The following is a 20017-nucleotide window of genomic DNA, read 5'->3' on the forward strand; positions in this document are numbered from 1 at the left end:
TGTGTATATGCAATAATAGTTAAGTATAATCAAGAAATACAGCGCTTTAGCGCTTTACTTATCAAAGGACTCTGCAATCCTCCGAAATGTTATCCGTCTTTAAAATTTTATTCGTTTATTCGAAATTTTTCGCCCGTCGAACAATCCTCATTTTCTCTTAACTATTATTGCATCATGCCCAACGAGCATACAGCTCAATATCGTTCTACTTTAATATTTAATATTCTTCATAGACCGGTCCTGCCGAAAACATTCGCGTCACTAAAAAGTATCATTCTCATCTCCTCCTTCTTTCGTTTTTTCTACACAAAAGAGCAATTGGATCGGATATCATAAAACGACACGCTGTATTTTGTTTTAGATCCTCGAGGAAAAAAAGAAAAAAGGAAACACACACACACACACACACTAGAGCCAAGTCCCGATAGTCACAATATTGACTCTGTCGAAATGTATGTCCCTCCTGTTAGCCCCTCGACTTGGCCAGCTTTTTTTCTAAGTGTTAGATGGTTATTGACGTGTGAATTGAAATTCATTAAAATTCCTAAAATCTCAAAGAATTTAGACTAATGCTGGATATGACTTGTAGAATGGGAAAAGCTATGCATTATTCTTTATATTTATGTGTAAAAGATTAAATAATAGAGTGCAAATATTTTGTCGAATTAATTAAATTTCTTTTTTCTTTGGAGATAACATTATGGAAATGAATCCGCAGAGTCAAAATATACTTAGAGTTTATTGGAATTTTATCGGTTTCAATCTCAACTTATTAACGCTGGTGTGATTATGATTCGCCCATCGCTTTTTTATGATCATGAATAGGCATGCATCTGCGATTTTCGTTAATATGATAATAAGATTCTCTCAAGATGTTTCGTCGTCACTTTCATTTCAGAAATATTTGAGATCGCTTTCAGGATCGCTCGAAAGCATTCTTGTCCCAATATTTTTAATTCGACGAATTTAAACGATGGGATGTAGTGTCGATCAAAATTCTGATTCATTCATGATTCAACGATAAAATATCGGGAAAAACTTTTATTTTACAAAAATTTCATTATACGATTCACAAATGTTAGGAATAGAATTTTTATCATATCTTTGGATAACAAATCATGTGAATATCATGATATAAATGATCTTTTCATTTACAAATTTTTTATCAGATAAAACCATGTCTTTTATTTTTTTATACTTTTCGTTATATTATGCAGACTTTCGGTCGACACTATGTGATTTCCTCAAAGCATATTTTGATTAATTTACAAAGCGTTATTAGTAAATTATTAACGCTAATAAACAAATGTGTTAAAAAAACTTCGTTGTGACTTAAATAAAAAATAATTGATAGTAAGTTTTCTTCACGCACGCGTGAAAACTGTTAGCGATGAAGAAATATCGTAAAAGTTGAATGAAAAAATATCGCACGAGATTACTTTGTTAGGCGAATTTGTACGAAAAAATGGTTTTTGATATCGATGAGAAATAGCGCATCGTATTACTTCGTAATAGTCCCTTAGAAAAGACGAAATAAATTTTGGTAAAATTTTCCTACGTACCAGAGAAAGAACGTGCGCGCGCGGTAAAAATTTGACGAAGAAAATATATCACGCATTCTACTACCATGAATATTACTATATATAAGGCGAAGCGCACGTAGCAACGTGCGTGTAAATTTAAAAAGATATACGAAGCTCGATCGCGTTTTCGCAAATTTAGAATAAAAATTATTAGGCGCATAATCGACGCGTCTATCAAAAATATTAAGAACCAATTTACATTTACATTTTCGAGACGGTCGTATTCCGAATCGCAACTATCATCCGATCTATCTCCGGAAGTATAATTCGATGTTGTTCATCGATCAAACGAATCTTTTTGATCTTGCGCTTTAATCCAGCGACTCGACTCAATCGATCGACTCTTCGAATCCCGTGGGATCAGGATCGCACTTGTGTGTGGCTGCTTGACACGTTTGCGCGAACCTCCTCGAAGAAACTCGCAATCGACGAGGCTCGCGCAAAAATGTATGATTAATATATATAATATAACACTTCATCAATGTATATATATATGTGTGTGTGTGTGTGTGTGTGTGTGTAATATGTCTATATATATGCGTACGTATATATTATAAATAATCAATTAAAGGTTTGCTTTGAAAGTAAGTAAAAATATATATAGATATATACTCGTATATATATATATTTTTTTCGTTTTCTTCTCTTTTCTCTTTGTCTCATATCTGCACCATATATATTTCTCGACGAAATATTTATCGCATCTATATAATATTTATATATATAGCTTTTTTATATCTCGTACATACATATTTACTTTGTGTATATGTGTGTATGTATGTATGTATGTGTGAATTTATATGTTGCACCATGCACATATCTGTATAAATATGATCTTTTCCCACTGGGAGAAAGTAACAACGAGTGCGACTCATGATAGATTTCGAGACAAATGATGATACATTATTTTTTTTATTTAATTCAAGTTTTTTTTTGTTTTGTTTTATATGCCATAAGAAATACGTATGCTCGCAAAATATTTTTATAAATTAAGGAAAAATTTAATAGATTAAGAAAGGAATTAATAAAGTTGTTCAGTTTAAAACTTTGAAAGCGATAAATATAAAAATAGGAAATTATTTTGTTATTTTAATGAAAATTTTAACAAATTTATAGAGTTTAAAACACTCATTTCCGTAAAAATTTTAAACTGAAAAATGCATATTTAAGATTATATAATATTAAACTTTATATATAAATATATGGTTGCATTTTAATTTTTTTCTATAAGATTTATACAAACGGAGCAATTATTTTTTTTCATTATGCTCATTTTTCACATTAAGAATTTCGTGAAACTATACAAATGTATAATACACTATAATATAACACATAAAATATTCATATATTACATCTGATTGTTTATTATTTAATATTAATTGTATTATTATTAATTATAATTATTTTTTATTATAACACAATAGCGCGGATGTTGCATTGAATCGCATCACCAAGGATTATATCGCGAGTCGTACTCGTCGGTCATAATATTTTTTATGTAACTTGCCCTTAATACTATATATGTATAAGTTGCCCATCGTCGTTGAATCGTTTTCTCTGCACTTTTGCATTAGAAGATTAATTATTTTCGTTAGAAAGACCATAAAGAACTGTCTCAACTCGCTCCACAAAACGACTCGATAAGTTTCTCACTTTTCTCATTACTGTCTTACTATTGTCCGTCATGCGTAAGGCTTCATCACTGAGAGAGACATCCATTTGCCTTACAACAAAAATTAAGATAATTCTTTATAAAAACTAACACACTACGGATTATTTTGATCTTGATATATGTTGTAAAGAGTCTTGGGTAACAATAATTTCCTTGAGTAACATGCATGATTGATATATAGAATAATCGAAGAAATGGGAGACAATAAATAAATAAATAAATTTCAGTTCGAAAGTCAAAAACATTCAATCGATAACGTGTTAGATGAAGGGAATTATAAGAGAGTGCCATCTAAGTCCAAGCGTATGTTATTCAGGAATGAAACTTCTACAGTATACGTTCAAAATCAATGTAATTTCTGCGTAAATTTTTATAAAGATTTATTAAAATTAATCCGATAATCATAGGACTCAAATTCTAAAAAATCGAACACGATGGTAAACCCATCTTTTAGAACAAAAGAAATTAACGTCATCGCTATCCTACTCTTTGGAAAGCGCAAGTATACGAAACAATATAAAATAACAAAAAGTGAACAAGGCTTTCAAGAGGAAACGCGAAAACATTAAAGAAGATGAAAGAAAACGAACGGACGACGACGGACAACGAATCAGACAATCACGCAAGCCAGACTGCTTGCTTCTCCCGCTCCTCTCCTTCTATATTTCGTTTGTATAAAAAGTCTTAAATATTACTGCTAAGCCTACGTAATCCGAAGCATTCGAAATGAGCAACGAGCTTTTCGTTCACCGCTTTTTCCTATGAAACTTCCGATTGCGATCTCATCTTTTTTTATTTATTCATTTCGCATGGCTTTTACCATTCGACGTTTTCTTCAGGTTGGAAAAAGACATCTCATCGATCTTTCTCGCTCACTCGCATAATGCGTAAAATATAATAATTATTGCAGAAAGAACAAGTATACAAAACGTATTCATACACAAATATAAAAAAGATATATACGTATTCATACACAAACACACGCGCGCGCGCGTGTGTATATATATATATATATATATATATATATATATGTATATATATTATATATGTACATATAATAATATATTATATTAATATATTATAAATTATTATTATTATATGTAGTATAAATCACGTTTTGAGACAAGATACTCCACATTTTAACAGCTTTATTTAACAATGTATCTGGAGCTAAAGTTAGTTATCCAATTTTTGATGTGTGATGACAATCGGACAACCGCATTTCACTCCAAAAATACCTGATGAAAATACAGCTTATATGCAATGATGTAATATATTGATAAAACTTTCTAAACTCAATTTGCACCGCTTTTATCTGATACATTTAAAAACAGCAATGACAAGCAATAAAAGGATGAATCAAACACTGAATGGGAAATCGCTCTGATTTCCATTCATTTCGATTGCCTTCGATACTTTCAATGCAATTCATCTATTCAGATCAAATCTGTGTCGACTTGCATTTACATTAGCTTTCTATCGATTACGGTAACGTGAGAGGAATTCAAGGAATTATAGATCTTACTGAATGTATGGAAGCATTCCCGATATATTCTCGACATTTACCGACCGCTCTGTAAATGTGAGATTTCTCAGGTACACATTCGTACATTTATTTTGTTTCGTGGTAGTTCGTATCAAGACACAATAGAGAAATAATTGCAAAAGAGTAAAAATAAATGTAAGAAATTAACGACAATAAAAATAAATATTCTATTGATGCACATAATAGAATGATAAAGCATAGAAATAAACAGAGAAAAGATTAGCATCATTCAATTGTGTTTCAACAAATGAATTTCTCATACATTAATAATTTTACTTTTAATTTTTTATTCTTTATTCTTAATTCTTGTTGCGTCCTGATCTTCTCTCTCATCGCCGCTACCTTTAGGACCTCAACGAATCTACGAGAACAGCGAGAAAGATCGATTCGATGCGTTAATCGCATGGGCGAGAAACATTGAATTTTTGGCAAATAAAAAGCTCATGTACATTCGAAGAAAGAGAAAGAGTGTAGAAAAAGAAGGAAACAAAGACAACGATAAGAAACTAGGGACAAAAGTAATCGGAAACGACAAACGTGATAACTCTTTTCCCCGCTCACAGACAATCTGAAATCACAGATAATATTTATATATTCTTCTTCATTCATTAATCTGCTTGTGGCGCAGCGTTTGAAATCTAATGTATAAAAAAAAGTTCTCACTGACGAAACTTTGTCGAGATCCGCTGCGGAATATGATCGGGAAAAGACAACGAGATGTTCGGTTCATCATCGCGCGTTTTAAATACAAAGACCTGATCGCAAAAATAGAGTGAATCCATTGTCTTAATGGCTTGAAAAAAATTGAAAACAGACATTACAACCAGATATTGTGCATTGTAACAGATAATAATAATTTTATATGTAATTTTTCCAATATTACACAACAATATATATATATATATATATATATATATATATATATATATATATTATGTGTAATATTGGACCCCAAAAAATAATTCTTTAAATTTTCCATTTAAAAAATGGATCTCTACTCAGTTCTCTCCGCGATCAGCTTTTCAGTTATTATCAAAACGGTATAAAGACGCCTTAAATATTCGTGAATTTCGCTTGATTATATTCTAATATCACTATTGCAATTCAGCAAATTGCATAAAAAGACATCACCGCCGTCAATGCTGATTATAGCACGTGCCCTTCATCGAAATCGCGAATATTTGCGTATGGAGCGTTTAGGGATTGCGAGCAACAAGAAAGCAACCATCTAGTTTTATTGATCACATTTAACCCTTAAAAACCTAACATAATACCTATTATGAGAGTTGAAAATATGTAGACCTTGATTTATACGGCGGTCAATCGAAATTAATGCATTGCATATTTTGTAGAAGAAACAAATAGTATTTAACAACATTGGATAGTAACACATGAACTAAAATAATTTATTTTGCACAAAAAATTATGTGATTTACCATTGTGAATCTTTTATCAAAAGTGCATTAGCGTATTAAACGCTATTTATAATAGTATAAATATTGTAATAACGTAAATGAGTACTATAATAGCTTCGACTTATTATATAATGAAGCTATAATAGCAAAAATGTTAGACTTTCATAAATAATTCGTTCGGTTCTTTTATATTATCTTTTCTCTATCTTTAATTATCTTTTATTTAATGGTGTGATTTAAACCATGTAGAATTGATACAATCAATCCTATATAAAATCGAGTGATAATGAATTACTAATTCAAAACTAAATTTAAAACTATATTGCTGCTTGATAAGAGCTAATTAGCTTCTGAAAATAATTCAGGCTATTAAGGGCTAGACGGTCATACGGATATAACTACCCTGATTATCTGAACAGTAAAATCTATGCAAATGAAACGAGTCTCGTTATCCCGGTCGTTGAAACGACGATGCGTCCTTGTAATTCCGATGCTTCCGAGCGGATCAATACTGCGCGGTGATGAGCGTCAAGATTAAAAATGCCGGAGAATAAAATCGATGGCGGTAATATCATCATAATATCATCATACCGCTGTAATCTCCGCGTAAACCTTCGACAGAGCTATCCGCGTTATGCAAATCCTGAGGGAGCGTTGATGATATCTGTCGTTGATGTTGTTGGTCCTGTTAAGTCTCAGAGGTTCCCAAACTTTTTTAGTTTACGATTCTTACAAACTGATATTTTTTCGCGTTTGCTCTGTATGTTAAAATAAGAAAGCATGGATATACGAAACATCTAATTGTTATTTGTCAAATATTCCAGAAATAAAATCAAATTATTAATCTCTCTCTCTCTTCTACGTTTGTTCATCGTTATTTATAAAACTCAAGCAGTCAACTACTTTTAACTTAACATTCTCGTATCATCTCTAAATCCTAATTGAAAAAAATGTTCGAATATTTAATCATACTTAAAAAACCGCTGCTGATATATAGACACGATACAATTTTCCGGAATTACTTTTCAAGTTTTTTAATTCATTGTAAAACATTTCGGATATGGAAGAAGACTTGCTTATCTCTTATTTTTACGTCTTTTCGGATAAAAATCGTATCTTTTCAAGGATGTCGTGACGTACCGTTTGGAAACCTCTGCATTAGTCAAAGATCGTTACCACGATAACACGTGTATACCTAATTCTATCGCTAGTAGTTCTTATGATTATTACTGTTGCGGCTATTAAATATGTTTTGTCGAAGGTGTTTTCATAGATCTCGTGACTTATCTACCTATCGTTCGATGATGATCAAGCATCCGGTTGCACGCTTTCGATTGCGCGCTTTTATGATGTCGATTCGCGCGAGATATTGTTTCCTCTGACTATGTGCATAATTATTGTATGCGGTTTTGAAAAATGTTCTCGAACGAAGGAACATTCTGTTTCGTAGTGGAACATGTTCAAATTCGTCAAGAAAGGCTTGCGTGATTCGATCGGATTCGCCGATCGTGTCGGCGAATGATGCTTGTAGTAGCAGAGTTTATATCTGCGTGAACATACTCGAACTCGATCGGATCCTGATCGCGATGCTAATCAGCATGCAAATATTACGTATGCGGCATGAGAAGCTGATTCTCATGGGTTAGTCGCGCAAACGGCGTTTGGTTTTGGGTGTAGATTTGCAATTGCTTCTGTTGGGATTGTAGTTGCGCGAGCGCCGCGGGTGGCGCGAACGCCGGATAGGCCAAGGTGGTGGTTAGGCACTCGTTGTGCTCCTCTAAGGAGTTCTGGGCATAGTGCAGCACCAGATGTTTCAGGCTCTCGTGAATGTTATAAGGCTCGGCAAAACCATAGCCACGCTCAGTGCCGTATATTATGCAGTGTTGCACCGTGCCATTGCACCTGTAACATTGTGATTCTCGAGTAAGTCATCGTACAAATTACGAAGTCAATTTAATAACAAAATACACTCTTTAATATTGAATTTCGAATCATAAAAAAAATCGCATTGTTTTGTCTATCGCGCGAGATAGCAAAGTATCTAATATATTGATGATAAATTAATCTTTGTTTTAAACTGTTCTATTGTTATTCGTGTATTATAATCGCGGCATTTATAAATGTTTATTCTAATTTATTAAATTCGGAGCATGATCGTCATTTATGTTAAAAAAAAAGACTTACACTATGGAGAGCGCGTACTGGCCCGTTCTTGATCGGCGAACAAGGAAAGTACCGTCGGGTCGGCCCTTCAGAATGTGATCAGCATCGGGACGAGAACCCTGTAGATAGAGCCACGTTTTTTCATCAGAATGGACAGCAAAGTCCATCTTGTTCTGTTTCATCCCGTTTTTTTTTAACCATCTGCATTTGAAACAAAATGCGAACAAGTTAGATAATTTTCCAATGAATAAAGAAAGGAAATATTTGAAATCCTTAAAACAGGATACGTACAAAGCATAGCGATCCCTTTGCCGCGCAAGTTGTCCAGTTTCCGACTTTAACCTACACGTTTCTCTTTCAAGGGTTCTGTTGTAGGCAACTTGTTGGTTCGTGCTCTCCTGCAATTGATCTCTGCTGTCTTTTAAGGCCTTCAGTCTTCGTTTCAGCAATTCCGAATTATCCATTAAACTGCAATCATTTAGCGCAATGTTAATTAATAATGCGGATTCTATTGTTTCTGTCATGCGCGGAATCGGAATCTTATGAATATCATCATGTTTTTTATATACTGTATAATATGTTGTATATTATTTTGGTCAATATATTCTCAATATAATATGTAATGCCTTAGGATAAAATATATATTTATATCTTGCAAAGTGATAAAAGAATAGAATACTTACGTGGAGATCTCGTGGGGCTGAGCCTCCTTCTGGAACCTCTCTTGTAACTTTACCTGTTCTTCAAACATCTTGATGGCTTCCTCAAAGGCTTCTAACGCCTGAATCTTTAGCCCAACTTCATTGGCTGTTCTAGTGTATAAGTCCCAACAATGGTGGTATTGTCGGATACCATCATTTACTTCTTTCTCCAATTCAAGAAATTTTTGCAGGACCTTCGCCATGTCGGTCGTATTCGCGATTTCATCTTCCTGTTTCCCGACAAACAACAGAAAATTAGTTCAAATATGATTACAGTAAAGCTACCATTAAGTCGGAAAGTTCGTGAAAATTACCTGCTGAAATCGCGATACAGGGTAGAGTAGCTTAATATCCAGCACGGAATTGTACTGTGCGAGCGAGCAGTTCCTATAATAGTCGACTAGCTCGATGACCGAATGAAAATTATAAGGATCCGAGAATCCATATTTTCCATTTCGATGACTGATCTTGATAAGTTTGTTGGTCCCGCCCTTACGTAGTGTCAGAGTATACTCGCCGCACTTGGAAGACGCATTGCGTACTAGAAAGGTGCCGTCTGGTGAATCAATCATCATCTCGTTCACATCATCCCTCGTGATGTCACCCCAATACCATTCGGCCTCTTGAAGCGTGCGCGGTCTGGAATTTTTTCAGTATTAATTATAATTATTCGTTATTTAACTGTACCATGTAATTATATAAATCTTAAAAAACAATTTGTAAAAAGAATAGAACTAAAATTACAAATATAACATTAAAGTGATAGAAATTACAAATATAGCATTAAAAATTGACAGAAAGATTCAAATTAAAATTCAATGTAGAATTGGAACTACAAACAAAAATTTGCAACCTAGATTAAGATTTGGATCAAAATCAAAATCCAACTTGAGAATCACCTGTGTGGTTGTTGGTCCTTGCCAGTATCTGCGGCAGATGCCGTTCTGTCTACGGTATCGCCTTCTAGAATCGAGAGTTGATCCAAAATTGGAAACTGCGGTCTCGAAACTTTACGCGGGGGCAATTGAGGGGGACTGGCAAACTCTGGTAGCTTCTCGTTCCAATCGCCATGCAACAACAGCAATTCCATTATGCGTATATGTGCCTCCGTGTTGTGGACAACTTGGCTGTAATAAAATATACGCAATGCGCAACGTTTACATTTTTTGTAATTAAGTATTACAAGTGGTCTTATTGAGCAATTTTATCTATTAATAGCAATACGGTCGTGCCAAACCAGTCAATCTTTTTTCGTAATGTAGTAGTACATTATAATCATTATATAATAGTATCATATATTTGAAAATAACCAGTTATACAATCTATACATGACTTTTTTTACAAGAGAGTTTAAACACAACATACGATGCTAGCGAATTAGAAAGTTCAATTCTTTTAACTTAATTAGTCTCAACAAGGCGGAAAAACTAATTGCCAGCATCCTTGATTCTTTTTTTAATCGTCGCCAGCAAAAAAACCATCGTGTGAAGTGTATATTCTACTCCCAACCCTTCCACTGCAATCGAAGAAATTCACGTGGCACTCACATGATTCGCTCCCAGGGCGGCCTGAGAAATATGTGGCAGAGCACTTGCACGAGAATGGTTGGTGGTTCCGTGTAGCCCCTTCCGTGCTGCAACTGACAGATGCGACAAAAGTGCGCCATCAAATGGCACAATGTGCTACGATGATGTTCCGGTAGCTCGGATACTAATTGATTGAGGCGCGTCGCGCATTGCTCGTCACTTCTCATACCTAAGCAATAAAAACCAATTCAAGGCATTCGCGATCAATATTATTAGAATTATATCGTAATGATTAGTTAAGAAAAATATTTAAAAATTTTTTATTGCAGAATATATACATATATATATACGTATATACTCACTTGACGCCTCTAGGAATCTGTCGTACCATTGTACAGGGATCACCGGATCCGGCAATTCCCGCAGGAACTTTTTCAGGACACTCGCAATACATTGCGGGGTGTACGGATTTAAATCCGCATTGTAGACATCTAAAAATATTATGTCACGTGCGTTTGGTTTTATCGTCGAGATTATTGTGGTACATATTTCTAATCATAACAATATTATATGCTAATGATTAATTATAACTTGCGCGACAATTTTGAGCAAGATATACTTCTGATTATAAAAGTTTCATTCATTTCCTCGAGATATTCGCACGATACCTTTTGCTTTATAAATTTTTTAGCAATTTATCGCGCAACAAGATTGTATTATACATGTTAAGAAGCTTGATTATCTAAACAGACGTGTATAAAAAAAAGAAATGTTTATGTGAAATATATTTAAATAATCATAGCGCGCGCGCGCGCGCAAAAGAAAACGAATTGATAAATTCTGAATTTGTAGAAAACGCTTTCCCAATGTTAGACAAATAATTGCGCGTGCAAAACGTGATAAAGCATCAAGTGCTAAGTCAAATCTAGATCTAAGATCAATGTATACAAATTATATCATGCAGATATAAATAGCAGGAAACTTACTTAACGCCACTTTGAAAACAAATGATTCGTATATCGTGCACTTTGCGAGAACTTAAAATACGTTTACACGACAATACGCACGAGTAAAATATTTTCCGCGCAAACACGCGGCCGGATTTTTGTCTCTTAAAAGCCCAGAAGGGATCCCGAATTCTATCGCGTTCGTTTGTTGCACGATCCGTCGTGCAAAATAAGCGCACATTTGCAGTTTTTTTTTTTTTTTTTTTTTTTTTTTTTTTTTTTTTTTTTGTATCGGCAAGGCCTCCGCAACGCACACGCGAGTGCATCTGGTTTTGCGCGCCTCGAAATTTTTGCAACACGCGGGCCGAACATTGTGGAATGACTGCCACCGGCTATTTATAACTCGATCCGGCCCGCCACGGTTCGCGCGTCTTACCTTCGTTCAACTTTTGTCGCAGCTCGAGGGTCTGCTCATTAGGCGGACTGCTGTGATAAACTTTGTAGAGGTCCAGCGTTGTGTCGGCGAACGCCTGCTGCTCGAGGACGTGGGTGCATCGTTCCACCAGGATCGGCGCCGCATGGCTAGCGGTGTCGAATTGCGAGCACAGCGCGAGACCGAACACTGTAAAGTGCGACAAATACCGCGTACTGTTTGGTGCGACAAACATCGACGTGACTGTAGACCCAACCCACAATTCCTCGCATGAATTTGTAGAATTGTGGGCAAATTTTCGAATCATGAGACGCATTCTATTCGCACAGCGCTGCACGTTTCTTCCCAAACGCGAAAATATAGCAGTTATATAATTGATACTTGAAACTTAAAAAAAAAAAAAAAAAGAAAAGGTATACGTACACAACATTAAAACATTTATCATTTTTTTGTCACAGCATTGTAAAATGTAATGTTATTGTGGAATGTAAATTTTAGCCAGACAAATAATGAGAGAACGAATACATTTTATAATTGTATGTTTTTCAATAATCCTTTATCAAATATATTTAATTAGAGGAAAATATAGAGAAAGAGCGTAGAGAGATATGTGCTCATTATATTGTTAGAGTACAAAATCAAGGATCTTATCTGTTAAGATCAATATGATCGCATCTAATCTGATCATATCTTGATTTTATCCTTTTTTTTAAGAAAGCAAGTAATTTTAATGTTTTATAACAATATAAAATATGTTAAATCATTGAACTATGTATAAAATTCAAGATAAAATGTAATAAACATATTCCATCAATTTAAATGTTTCATATCATCGTTTCGAAGCACGCATGGTATGTATGTGTCATGTTTTGTTCTTCTAGTCTTCTTTTTACCAAATAATCAATTATATCGAATTATAAAACCTGTTTATGTATCTCATTGTTTTTATAATTACATATAATTATATCGTAACATGCTCCAGTACTTGCCCATTTAATTAAGACTTAAATCATCCAGCCTTAATCCTTGTCAAGTTTGTCAAAATGTTAAGGTCAAAGTATGTCATGCAAAGCGCAATCAATCATGGGACAATATAAATTCGCGGGATCAAACCATAATGCAGCCTTCCCGCTTCTCTCTTCATTTCTCGAGACGTCCCGTTCGAACGCGAAATTCGGCGAGGACAAAGCGACGACGGCGAAATTGCGTAACGCCGCGCAGCCGCCCGAGGAATTCTCGAAGGTTTCCTCGCGCGGTTTCTCGTAGATTTTCGCGCCAGTGAACTTCTCGCCTTCGTCTTTCTCTTCGATCTTTCCGATTTTCCTTTTTTTTTCACTTTTTTCCCATTTCGAACGGCTGACGAACCTTCGACTTTATTTTCTGCGCGAGGATATACGCGCGATCATATTTTCAGGCCGTCGATCTCTTTTTCGCTCCTTCTCTCTCTTTCTTTCGCGAATACCGCGCACACGCGCCATTTGTACAATCAAAGACGCGTACGCAAGTATTATGACAAGAGAGAGAACGAGAGAGTGCGGCGAGCGAATCGGACCGGAGCAGAGAACATTGCGTAGAAGAGGGGAGGGGGAGGGGGGAAGGAGAGGCGGTGGTAGAGGAGGAGGAGGAGAGAAATTTATTTTTACGACCGCAACGGCGACGTCTTGTTTCTTCATGACCGTATCTTCTTCTTATTCTCTTAGGAAGGACGAGTGACCGAGAGAATAAGAGGGAGGGACGCAAAAAGTCAGAATTAAAACGCGATCTACGGGCGTGAACGTCGGCACACGAATTTTATGCGCGGATGCACGGCGGAGGATAGCCGGGGCCATTCGATATTCGTCACGAATCCGCCGCTTCGTCGGACTCGAATAAATCAATACGCGTGTAAATACATGAAGACACGAATACTCGAAATTTGGGGAATGATTCGCGGCTTTCGAAGCTTAGTTTTATGGCGTCGATTTCGCGTTCGAATCGTGCGAAACTGCAGCGATTTAGAATTCTAAAACTCTGTCAACGAATCACATGAGATCGAAATAATTGAATAATAGAAATTACAAAATTACATATCTTAAAAATTGCATTTATCGCTACATTATCGTATTACAATATAATTGAATAATACGTGATAAGTAAACATTACATTGCGCAAATTCATTGCGTTATGCATTGAAAGCTACGAGAATAAGATGTCAAGCCTTAGCAAATACAATTAAAGATTTAAATTGATTGCTGCGTCATTTTCAATCAACTTTTCAAACGGACAGATGCAATCTGCGAGACTGTCAATGTCGAAGTCGCCAGCGTGCGGTCGCACGTGACTCGAATTTTTGCTCTCGCAGGAGAGGAGCGTAATTGCCGTCGTTACACCTCCACGTATGTAGCTCGCTCGAAAGACGCCGATGACTCGCGTATAAGCGATTAAACGCTACCAATTACTATAAATCAAGCCGATGCAACAATCGCGTACACGTACGTGTGAAACCGCACGGTATGAAAACCGTACCGACGATTGTTTGTTGGTCACGCGTACGACGCGATATACCAAGCCTTCTCCTTCGTAAAACGCGAGATTAGATTGTCCGCGATCCCAATGGGGGATGGCCACATTTCTGAGGTCTCTCGTCTTAAAACGGGATTTCGTTAGACCCGATTTCCCTTGGTGAATTTCCGGATAAAATGGATAACTAAATCAAAGCGTAATTAACATCCTGTGAACAGGATGTCCCGAAACTCTCTTCATCGCATCAATAATCTATTCGTTACTCACAGAATATCTATTCCAATAATATTATCGAATTGAATCTCAAAATTGTTATTATGATCATTAGTCATAAATTGTCCTCGCAGTGAATAAACATTATCAGTTAGATGATAATTTCTAGCGATCGATGCACCGTCGCGCGATATGTATAAATGCAATTGATGACGGAACCTGGAATAAATGAATGAAGGATCGGGGGCAGCGAGGCGACGGGGTGACACGGCCCTGAAGATTGGCGCCGTGTTCGCGGTTTTGCTATGCACAAATATTCGATTCCGTCATTCGTGCTGCGGCGTGTGCAGCGTTAATTAAATGCATCATTGGAGACGCGCGTTGACGGCACGAGCGTTGAGCCTCGCCTGCGTTGTCTCTGCCGATTATCGTTGTCTGAGAGACATTCGCGCCGTTTAACTATCACGCTGTCAAAGGCACACATCACAAGCCAGCTGGTGACTGGCGCGATTTAGGAAAATACCGACGATCTAAAGAGTCGATAGTTATTACAATATAATTAATTATCCATGTGTTAAAAAGATGTCCAATAGACGAAATTTGTTCGAATCTAAATCGCAAGATATAAAGACATAAAGTTTCGTTGTAAAAATTTAGAAAAAAATATGATTATGGATTGGAGGAAACAAAATCTCTTAATTTCGATTTTCTCGAAAATTATTTCATCATTTCACGAATTCAATAAGCTTGACTTTTTATCGCATCGCCATAGAGTCACTCTTTCAGCGATACTTAAATTGAAAATTGACAAAAAAATCCTTTCTCTCTCTCTACTTTTTATCGAAAGATAATTATAAAAATATCGTATCGAAATAAATTCCACATGCAATGCTGAGATTTTGTAGACCGTCTTTTTCTCGTAGCGTGGATATTACTTTTCCTCGTTATACAGAGAATGCATCGTAGAGCGAGGCAAAACTCTGTTGAAACTCGCACGCTCGGTTAAGAATCATTAAATGCCAGCAAGTGAGGCGACTCCCACGCGACTGCGACGCGGAGGGATTTCAATGGAAGAAAGTCGTCAGCCGTGAAATGCAAGTCTCCGTGAAGTGATCCAGGTTATCATAGAGCGAGGTGCGCGCAGCCAGGCGCCAGAACAGGCATCCTTGCCTCGTTAACTTCGATAACTCGCCATACGATCGCCGGACCGGCCGGTGGCCGGTTACGATGCCACCGAGCACGTTTCTGACGCAACTTTCCATTTTGGAGGACAACTAAATTTTTCAGCCTCTCTTTCCATGTTCTATCAATTAGGGGACGCGACGGAGAATTAATGAGCGTCCTGCATCTCACACTCATATCTACGGCTGTGCCGCGCTATAAAATTTGCAATGACGAAGGCGGCGCCGAGCCGGCGACTCAAACGACGTGACTTACCTGAAGTAAACCTGCTGATACGATTGTCCGTGTCGAGCGATATGCAATTGGAAGGGAAACCCGTCACTGAACACGTCCTGTGAGCGACCAACCCGCAATCTGCGCAATGCAGAAAATTCGCAAGATCAACAGCGCGAAACGCATAGTTCTTTTTCTGGCTTATTGGTTCTAGTTTCAGAATTAATAACTGTCATGCAGGAATATAAACATGAAATTTTCAATGATAAATTTCACAATCCTTATAAAATCGTTAAAAGTCATAATTATTTTATGAATATCAAATAAAATCAAAGAAAAATAACGCGGCTTTATTCGAGGAATTAATTAAAAACGTAAACACAATTATAATTTGTAATCATCACGAAAAGAATAGGGGAATCCGAATGTAAAAAAATATAATAGATTAAATAATCGCACAAAATGACTCTCAATGAAGCTCCTTCGCGTCGATTATAAAATTCAGTTTCTATTCAAAGTACTTGACGAATTACGACTTGATAAAGAAGAAAAACGGATGTACCTTGGCAGAGAAAGCCTTGATGTAAAAGGCCCCTAAGGTATTTATGGCATTTGCCGCACTTCTCCAAGACGCTGAAGCTGTGCGGCCTGAGATTGTGCGCGTTATTGACCACGTTGTTGCCCGGATAGTTGACTCCGAGCGAGCAACCCGATTCCACGGCGACACCGGACGTCGGCATCGTGGTGCTGAGAGCCGGGGAGCCAGTCGTCTCCGTCGCCACCGAGGATGGCGGCGACGATTGGCAGAGTTCCTCGATGCAGACCAAAATATTCCTTTGATGGAATTCATCTTTTATGCCCATATTCTGCAACACAATCACACGGCGAAATTTCGCATATGTTCAAATGAAAAAGACATATTGACGCTAGTTTATCTTTTAAGACAAACGTGACGTTTCAGATTTAATCTTCTCGCGGTGAGACAATAAGATCTCGAATAAAAAAGCCCTACTACGACACAGAAAAATATGTATTTTAAGAACGATTTAACTGTTCGTCCCTATTTTGATTTTTTTTTTTTCTAAATTTCCATGTGTTATTGCGTGCTCAGCGTGCGAAGTTTTGGATGCTTCTTTGGAAGAGATCATGCTGATTTGCCGGAATCAGTATAATTATACTATTCAAGATGTAGAGTCAAAATACATAATTTTATCGGCTAATCTAAATAAATAAATGAATAAATTATTGTAAATTAAGATATTGCTGAAACATATGTTTGGTGATTGAATGACGAATTAATAGCTCATCCTACTTGGCACAAATTTTTAAAATTAGTATATAAACATGCGGTATCAAAGCTATTCTAATAGAGAAAATATAAAAAAATATTTTATTATTAAATATTTTTAATTCTAACCATTCAAGTTTTATTTTAGATTTGTTTATTTGTCTACTCATATTATTCCTCGAGAAAATATATAATATATAACAAGCACACCATTTTACGTAAACGATGTGAAATGAAATATTTCGTTTTAAATAATTTGAAAATCGTTATCATTAATTATTATGATCACTTGTTTCAAATATTTATCTCGCACTTTCGTAACCTTCGACCGACTTAATTTGCCACGGGTGCAACAGAAGACGACAGAATTCTTCGGGGCCAATTCCACAGAGTCACCGAGTCGGGGAGACTTTTCCGTCGCATTACTGGTAAAAATGCGCGCGTATCCCGATGACGGTTGTAAATCCGTAAACGTATAACACGAGCCAAGAGAACGACTATAAAGAGCGGACGCATAACGCGTGTCAAAGTCGAGCGTGAAGACAGTTACATAGTGACTAATGAGAAAAAATAATATACTCGTCACAAATAGCCCGCGGACGCTAACTAGAGTTCAACTAGAGTTTCAGAAATAGCGGATTGATTAAGAGATCTGTCGGCCCACTTTTTTGCCGACAATTATCTTTTCATCATTGACGAACAGTATACATTATAGTCTCTAATCTCCGACAACACTCTCGTCCAATTTTGCGCAATCACATCGCGTAGTTTTATAAAAATTAAATTAATTGCGATCTATTATTTCACGTAGAAGCTTGAAACGTCGCTTTTGTTAATAATTTTCTTTTTGCGATATGATTGGCTTGATAAAGTCGGGTTTCTACTTTCAAAGAATCCTCAGACATTCAGATTGATACAGTGTGTTCTTTTGTTAATTGTCAAAAATCAATATCATGTACTGCAAAATATATTTTACATATTCTACTTATTGTTTACATGTTTCAATTAGCGTCTAGTGTATTTGTACATATATATAATTCACTATCAGTTCAATAAATTTACTACAGTCACAGGTTCTAAATTCCACGATTGATCGCGATTGTTCGCGTTGTAAATTATAGCGTGCCACCTTCCTTTTCCACAAACAAAACCGCGGAAAATATCTACTCTTTAAGAATAGCGATATCGTAAAAAAAAAAAAAAAAAAAAGGGGGGGAGAGAGAGATAATTCGCGGGTACCGTAACGGTAAATCAGTCAAGAGGGACTTTGAAGAGTCGGGAGCACCGCGCTCGTAAAAGGGGTGAACACGCGGACGATCGTAATTTATATGCGTCGTTACGACCCTCTCCCTGTCTCTCTCTCTCTCTCTCTCTCTCTCTCTCTCTCTCTCTCTCTCTCTCTCTCTCTCTCTCTCTCTCTCTCTATTTGTTCTCTCTCTCTCCCGGCAAGTATCTCATTTTCTCTAGAGCACGGCCGAGGCAACAGGTGTTGGGTAAACGCCGTTGCACAATACCTGCACTGCACTCGCGAAGAGATACAATGCACCCCGCGATTCGCGAGTTAGCGATGCGAATCGCGTTCGCGTAATGGAGATATTGTAAATGTTAATACTTCAAATTGATATCTTTAATTATCGAAGAAGATAGCTTATGCAAAGGACAATATAATTGATCGATAGCGCAGTATTTTAAATATAATAAGGAGACGGAGAGAGAGAGAGAGAGAGAGAGAGAGAGAGAGAGAGAGAGAGAGAGAAATACAGATTCGTTAATTACAAATTAAATAAAAACTATACCAACGTGGATAAATATATGAATATCGAGGAAAAGAGATATAGTTGGTATAAATTTCATAGTCTTCGAGGCGTGTAGCTTCTTAATTTAAAATTGTGAAATAGAAGTGCGATAAAAAATCGATGAGAGATAAAAAAGGAATTAATAAAATCTATAAAAAAAAAAAAAAAAATCAATGAAAGATCTCAAAAATATATATTAATATGCGTATATATTCATTCATGTATTGAAAAATTGTCAATTGATTATAAGTAAGAATAATGTTCGAGTCCTTGATACGATGCAAAGTAATAGATATTATATGCGTCAATGAGTTGCACATTTGCTACTGGGTGCGCTCGATGAGATAACTGTCATACGATTAATCGCGCATTATAATCACATTATTTTAATCGAACCATATCGGCTGATTCAATGTCATGCGAGTAGTTTAGTTCCCCTATTAATTTTGTCTCGATGAGTCACCTGACCGTAGCTTTCTTTTCTCGCGTCCAATTTAAATTTCCCACATTCGCGTTGCTACATTTATAAGCGTGTCGCAAGCTTGACCTGAACTGCATTGTTTTTGTCCTGTCGCCGCGACTGACTGAGAAAATTGCTTGTTTTTTTTTTTTACATTTTTGCAGCAATTTAACACGATTCAATCTTGAAGTGACATTTCATTAAAAAAAAAGTATTCATTAAAATTCAAACGTAAAAAGAGCACGTATCTTATTAAATATAAATTTGAAGAACATTTTCATTTACAGATATATTAATGATATGAATATAAATGAGAGTATGTAATGTATATATATTCTTTTTAAATATAAATTCTTATAAATGTAAGAAAATATAT

The 20017-nt window shown here is 36.1% G+C and overlaps 1 protein-coding gene across 1 annotated transcript in view; it reads right to left on the minus strand.

The window, feature by feature from the left end:
• Positions 1–4359: 4359 nt before the first annotated feature.
• Pi3k21b (uncharacterized) overlaps positions 4360–20017 on the minus strand; it is a 31261-nt gene continuing 15603 nt past the window's right edge. Inside the window, exons 3-13 of the mRNA XM_070308453.1 lie at positions 16660–16963; positions 16140–16238; positions 11990–12175; positions 10969–11097; positions 10628–10835; positions 9980–10207; positions 9395–9719; positions 9063–9310; positions 8671–8847; positions 8401–8580; positions 4360–8118 (exon numbers count right to left, since the gene is read on the minus strand). Of these exons, the coding sequence (XP_070164554.1) occupies positions 7824–8118; positions 8401–8580; positions 8671–8847; positions 9063–9310; positions 9395–9719; positions 9980–10207; positions 10628–10835; positions 10969–11097; positions 11990–12175; positions 16140–16238; positions 16660–16963 (2379 nt within the window). The 3' untranslated portion in view covers positions 4360–7823. The remainder of the gene's footprint in view (positions 8119–8400; positions 8581–8670; positions 8848–9062; positions 9311–9394; positions 9720–9979; positions 10208–10627; positions 10836–10968; positions 11098–11989; positions 12176–16139; positions 16239–16659; positions 16964–20017) is intronic.

The sequence above is a fragment of the Polyergus mexicanus genome, unplaced genomic scaffold, assembly GCF_030449975.1.
Source record: "Polyergus mexicanus isolate NDT 795.1 unplaced genomic scaffold, iyPolMexi1.0 SCAF_15, whole genome shotgun sequence".
NCBI lineage: Eukaryota > Metazoa > Arthropoda > Insecta > Hymenoptera > Formicidae > Polyergus > Polyergus mexicanus.